Source organism: Rosa chinensis, chromosome 7 (genome assembly GCF_002994745.2).
Source record: "Rosa chinensis cultivar Old Blush chromosome 7, RchiOBHm-V2, whole genome shotgun sequence".
Lineage (NCBI taxonomy): Eukaryota > Viridiplantae > Streptophyta > Magnoliopsida > Rosales > Rosaceae > Rosa > Rosa chinensis.
Genome location: NC_037094.1, coordinates 32,205,716 through 32,212,821, shown reverse-complemented (window position 1 = coordinate 32,212,821; position 7,106 = coordinate 32,205,716). Strand labels below are relative to the sequence as shown.

General features: G+C 37.9%; 1 protein-coding gene across 1 annotated transcript; it reads left to right on the top strand.

The window, feature by feature from the left end:
* The first annotated feature begins 5,195 nt into the window (after positions 1 to 5,195).
* LOC112178715 (phosphatidylinositol N-acetylglucosaminyltransferase gpi3 subunit) lies at positions 5,196 to 6,861 on the top strand. The gene has a single exon (XM_024316907.2). The coding sequence runs from the start codon at positions 5,276 to 5,278 to the stop codon at positions 6,758 to 6,760; it is 1,485 nt and encodes a 494-aa protein (XP_024172675.1). The 5' UTR covers positions 5,196 to 5,275; the 3' UTR covers positions 6,761 to 6,861.
* Positions 6,862 to 7,106: the final 245 nt, after the last annotated feature.

Genomic DNA, 7,106 nt, shown 5'->3' with positions numbered 1-7,106 from the left:
ACTTTCCAATTTCAATCAACCGTGTCCAATTTCTCCTATTCCGTCCAAAGTCAACGTTAACTTTGACTTTTGAGGGGTAAAATAGTCTTTTCAAGATAAAAAATATATAAAAAATAATTTTTTTTCTGTTTTTTTTTCTTCTGTTTCTTCGTTTTTTTTTTTTTTTTTCTTTCTATTTCTTCATTTTTTTTTGTCTTCAACCTATACACCAAAAGTTATAATAGGTTTATAAAAACAAAAAAAATACTCTAGGTGGTTGAAAGCCGCTTGCTGGTCTACGATATTTGTGATATATCTCCGATAAAGTGAAGAATTTTAGGATATATCCCCAATAAAGTGAAGAAATATATGTAAAAAATAATTTTACACTTTATCTAGAAATAAATATCTGTAAAAAATGATTTTACACACTCGCTGGTCTACGATATTTGTGATATATCTCTGATAAAGTGAAGAAATATCTGTAAAAAATAATTTTACACTATCTGTAAATAAATATCTGTAAAAAATGATTTTACACAGATATTTCTTCACTTTATTGGGGATATACAGATATTTACAGATAAATTGTAAAATCATTTTTACATATATTGGTTCACTTTATTGGGGATATATCCTAAATTTTTTCACTTTATTGGAGATATATCACAAATATCGTAGACCAAAAATGATTTTACACAGATATTTCTTCACTTTATTGGGAATATACTGATATTTATTTACAGATAAAGTGTAAAATAATTTTTTACAGATATTTCTTCACTTTATTAGGGAATCCTAAAATTCTTCACTTTATCAGAGATATATCACAAATATCGTAGACCAGCGAGTGTGTAAAATTATTTTTTTACAGATATTTATTTCTAGATAAAGTGTAAAATTATTTTTTACAGATATTTCTTCACTTTATTGGGGATATATCCTAAAATTCTTCACTTTATCGGAGATATATCACAAATATCGTAGACCAGCAAGCGGCTTTCAACCCCCTAGAATATTTTTTTTGTTTTTATAAATCTATTATAACTTTTGGTGTATAGGTTGAAGACAAAAAAAAATGAAGAAATAGAAAAAAAAAAAAAAAAAAAGAAACAGAAAAAAAAAACGAAAAAATATATTTTTTTATATATTTTTTTATCTTGAAAAGACCATTTTACCCCTCAAAAGTCAAAGTTAACGTTGACTTTGGACGGAATAAGAGAAATTGGACATGGTTGATTGAAATTGAAAAGTTTAGGGGGTAAAAATTCAAAATTGAAAGTAGAGGGTGTGAAATGATGACACCCCCAAACCTCAGGGGGGTAAACTGAAATTAATTCATATATTAACTTACAGGATTTTACGGGCCGGGCTTGAAACCCCTAAATCAAATCCGGCTCTCTACTCACCGAGGCCAAGCCTTTTGTGGGCTTAGATGCAGCCCCTACCGGGCTTTTACCTATCGGGCCTTGCAGGCCTCCTATTGATTCGTGGGCCAAATGATGAGGCCTACATCACAAAGTGAATAGTAAGTCATGAGGTACAAAAATGACATCAGAGTATTACAAAAAAATAAATCAATAAATAAAAATGACATTAAAGTCACGTGACAGTGGTCACTCAGCAGAATCTGAAACCCAAAGATGCTCATGGCGTTTAGCCGTTTAGGGGTTTAGGCCATCCCATTTTCTTTAACTTATCAAACTCTAAGCTCTCTCTCGCTCTCTCATCCTGTTTAGGGTTCTTCAGGAGAAAAGGCAAAGGCCCTTCAATGGGGCTTCTTCTTCGGCTTCTCATCGTTTTTGTTTTTGTGGCCTCAACGAAACTGGGTAAAAGAGATGCTGATTAGAATTTGTGTTTATTTGTTTTTTTAAATTTTATTTTATTCGGAACAACAATGTAACTCTCCACCCAACCTACGTTGTCCTCTCTCCTCTGCCGTTTTGAGAGTCGGCAGCTCCCCAGTTTCTCCACCCTCTGTGGTGTGTCGATCTCCACCCTTTTGTGGTGAGTTTTTCTGAGCTTGGTCTCAGTTTTGATGTCTCTTTTTCATTCTCTGTCTCCTTGTTTTAGCCCAATTTCTCATCAGATTTTCAGATCTACTACCACACCTCCCATCCTCCTCCATCTCATACACCTCACCCTCTCATCTTTCATCCAAATTTTCTCTTTTTCCACAACCTCATCTTTACATTCAATCCTTGAAGTCTTGACAGGGATTTGTTCACTTAACTTCACATCTGAAGATTGCAGCAGTACCAGCAAACCACCGAAGCTTGTGGACATAGCCGGACCAGTGGTGTTGTGCTGCTAGTGGTTTCCACCTCCACAACTACCTTTACTAAGTTCTTTGTTTGTTCTTGTTGTTCTTCCTGTGCTTGCAATTTCAGTGTGGAGAATGATGGTGGAGAGTTATTTGGCCTCAGGAAGTCAAGAATCTATCGGAGCTGATTTGGTTGTGAGTACTACTATGGTGGCCAACCTGTGTTGTAGTGAAGATTGTGGTTTTAGATCTAGGGTTTTCTGGTATTTTGGGCTTTTGGGCTTCGGCTTGTCATTTAGTATCAGTGTAGTTATGGATTTGTCTATTAGGTCTTTGGGCCTAGGACTTCTATTGTCTATGTATTACCTTTGTAATATATGTTTCATATAATGAATGAGTTATTTGACCAAAAAAAAAAATCCCCACCCAACCTCTCTAATGTCAGTGAGATTTGAACCCGTGACCTCCATGGTGTTAGTTAGACTAACTAATCAACAGGCCACAACTCATCTACAGAATTTGTGTTTGTTTGTTCTGTAAATGAGATGATGATTAGAATTTGGTGCTTAGGAGTAAAGATTTTAACTTGGTTATAAAATGCTACATGTTGGGGATCTTTGCCACATGTTCTTTGCTATAGAGGTTTCTTGTTGTCTCTTCCTAATTTGGAAGATGGAATCTGATCTGCAATCAGATTCCATCTTCCAAATTAGGAAGAGACAACAGCATCTAAGCCTTGATTTGAGTAAGAATTTTAACTAATTCTATTTTGATATGGTTCAGATTTTCTTTTCTTTACAGAACCGCCCTATAATATTCGTAAAAACTATGGAGCTTTGAAAGATGTCACTACACCACCGCACGAGACAATATGGCACATGGATTTCGGGTTTTACAGGGGGAGTTGTTCAAAATTCCTCTCTTGGGTCTTATTGGCCCACCATTTGATACCACTCGCATATTTCTAGTAAGCCCTGAGGAGTGTTATCACATAGCCCATGTTCCCCCAGGACTTTTCATGATCAGAGTACACTATGGAGAGTTGATATTACAAAGCATAGTTAGTAAAACGCGTATAAAATATAATTAAAAAAACTTAAGTATGGCGTATTGAAATTGCAGACTCAATTTTTTTCACGTATTATTGACTTCAAGAGATTTTGAGCAGGAATCTAGAGTTTAAAGTGCTCCATACTCCACATGAAGCTAATAAAATAACTCACATACTTGCGCACAAATTATGCCTTGAATTCACATGAGAGTCAAGCATGGTTTGTTGTTGCTCCCGAAATTATAAGGGATGTCATTGTACGTGATTGTAATCACTAATTGATTCAATGCATTTCATTTTTAAAAAAGAAAATTATGGGTAAGATAGACTGAGGACTAAGGAAACCAATAGATCATAACGACACAAATCAGAAGCAAATTAAACTCAAGAAAACCGAAACCCAAGAGTTCTTTTTTTTTTTTGGTTTGTAACCGAAACCCAAGAGTTTATAATAAATGAGTGGATTTTTTTAGCATGAAAAAAAATGTTGTTTTAACTGAAAATATTGACATTTAGGTTGACCGTGGATTCTCTCATTTCTTTGGCTAGTAGTTTTTTTTTTTTTGGCAATATTTGGACCTATCAATGGAACAAACTTTGATCCTTATCCAGTCATGATCTATTGTTATTGGATGAACTTGAATTGAAAATTTGATCCGTTAATCCGATAATAGTCCGGATCCATTAATCCATTTATTTAACGGATCAAATACTTATTTAGGTTTGTCCGATCCGTTAATAATCTGTTCTTATAAATATTTAATATTATTTTTTGTGAATACAATATTTTGCTTACCTTATTGTAGTATTTTAAGAAGAATTTTGGTTATTTAATGCAACATTTAGTGAGACTCTTCATTTTATTTTAATGTTTTATTGAAGAATTAAGAATATGATATAATATTAACAAAATTATAAATCCTTGAGTATCATAATATGCAGATGCGTCTACTTAAAGTCAAAGTCAAAGGCAACAGGCTCATGCGTTTATTTTAAACTACCATAAATCCATCAAAGGGTTATACCTCAAGTTAATTTATTTGTTACCGGTTCGATTGCCTAGCTTAACCCAGCCGAGTGAAGGCATCAGCTGTCAAGTAGTATTATCTAAATTTAAGCTGAACACGGTCAAAATTAGAACTGTATCGAGTCTACTGTTAAGTCTAGCTAAACAATCAAGCTAATTGTCAATAAACACACATAGAAATTGATTTTTTATGTGCATGTGTGATATTAGATATTCTTATCGAATTGTCGTGGCGTCCAAAACCACACCAAACTAGTAGCTCCTGCAAGCATCATCATCTAATCCATAATTGACTTAAACTTCAAAAGAACCCTATCGACTCATCATCAATTATGGGTTTGAAAACCAAATCCATCTCGACTTTTTTCTTCTTCGATTGCGTTCTCTAATCCTTGAAACATGGAGATTAAGAATTGCACCACAAGAGTGTGTTGTTTACAGTAAATTTATCAATTAAACGTGTGCGTTCAACAATTAATGACTTATTGCGTTTTGGTTAACATGATGTCTCAATCTGTCAGTACCGAGTACATCTCCAACAAAAACTAAAATTTTCTTGGAATTGTAACCAATTTCACCTAGCCAGCAAAAACGAACATACGACACATCTAGCATAGGTCTTATTTGGTATCTGAAAGCGGTAAAACTGTTGATTGTAGTTTGATCAGAGGCTTTAACGATCATTGGAAATACCACAAGCCTTAAAGACGTCACTAAATTCATGCCACGGCACATGAATATTCTTTCTCTCAAAAAGAGCGTGAGAAACGCACTCAAAGAAAATTCCAGCCCAAAGCACTCACTTGCTTCAGTGCGTGGGCACCCTCCCCACTTTTTCCACCACAACCAAATTTATAAAATTCCAAACAGCAAAACCAAACATCTAGCACAAACACCTTAATCATCATTAATTTTTCTCCATTTTATTCCCATTCCCAAACAAAAACGGCTAAACATGGCCTCCATCATCAAACCCAAGAAACCCGTTTCCTCTTCCCAATCAAATCTTTGCACCACCCTCTTCTTCATCGTCCTCTTCACCATCCCCGTCCTCTTTCTCCTCCACACCTCCACCACCTCTTCTATCTGCACTTCTCTCTCCACCCACCTCAACAACCCCCCCTTCTCCGGTGACCTCCGTGCCGCCGAGTTCTCCTGGAACCGCCTCCCCTTCCTCCAACGCCGCCCCAATCCCCCAACCACCCTCAAAATAGCCGTCTTCTCTCGGAAATGGCCCATCTCCACCACCCCCGGCGGCATGGAGCGCCACGCTCACACTCTCCACACCGCTCTCTCTCTCCTCGGCCACCAAGTCCACGTCTTCACCTCCCCAGTCAAAACGCAAGAGCTTATGAGTCAACAACACCTCAACCTCAGTCCTACCTCCTCCCCGCCCTACCTTCACTTCCACGAGGGCGACCCCGGCTACTGGAGGTACAACAAGGCCTACGAGCAGTTCCTGGAAGAAGACCAGAAACAGAAGTTCGACGTGGTACACTCCGAAAGCGTGGCGCTTCCTCATTGGCTAGCTCGCCGCCTCCCCAACCTCGCCGTCTCCTGGCACGGCATAGCCCTCGAGAGCTTGCACTCCAACATCTTCCAGGACCTGACACGTAAGCAAGGCGAGCCAATAGACCCGGCCTTCAACAAAAGTTTACAAGGAGTAGTCCCAAAAGTCCTCAACGAGATCAGGTTCTTCCATAACTACGCCCATCACGTAGCTATTAGCGACAGTTGTGGAGAAATGCTTAGGGACGTGTACCAAATTCCGAACCAGAGAGTCCATGTCATACTCAACGGTGTCAACGAAGAAGATTTCGGTGTGGATTCGAAGCTCGGGGAAGAATTTAGAGGTGGAATAGGAATACCCCAAAATGCTAGCTTGGTGTTTGGAGTGGCGGGTAGGTTAGTCAAGGACAAAGGCCATCCGATTCTGTATGAAGCTTTCTCTGAACTCATAGCCAAACATCCAAATGTGTATCTGATTGTGGCCGGTTCTGGACCATGGGAGCAGCGTTACAAGGATTTAGGTCCTCGTGTACTTGTTCTCGGCTCTATGAATCCTTCTAAACTACATGCCTTCTACAATGCCATAGATGTCTTTGTGAACCCGACCCTTAGGCCGCAAGGTCTTGACCTGACCCTCATGGAGGCGATGATGAGTGGGAAGCCGGTGATGGCCTCGAGGTTTCCGAGTATTAAAGGAAGCATTGTCGTCGACGATGAGTTCGGGTTTATGTTTGCTCCGAACGTCGCGTCGTTGCTGGAGGCTTTGGAGTTGGCTGTGAAAGAAGGGTCGAAAAGGATGAGTCAACGAGGGAAAGCGTGTAGAGAGTACGCGAGTTCCATGTTCACTGCGAGGAAGATGGCATTGGCATACGAGAGGTTGTTTCTTTGTATAAAGAATGATACATTTTGTAACTATCCTTCAGCTCTATAGGTTTCATCTTTTTTTCTATTTTTTCCTTACTTCGATCATCTCCAATTTTCTATAGGAAATTGTATTGTTTTTACATGAGTTGGGTTCAAAATTCAATATTATTGCCCTCTTCCAATTTTTTATCAAATAAATAACTCATATATAACAATTAATTTATTGTGAATCGAACTTACGACATCACACTTATGAGAGACTTATGTCATTAGACTAAACGATTTTGAGCAATCTCTTCCCATTTATACTAGTCCTATTTTACAATTTTTGTAAAAAGGGTCAGCCCAACTTGTCGGTGCAATCACTGTCGGATTCAAAAGGTTCCTCTTCATTAAGATATATATGATTAAGA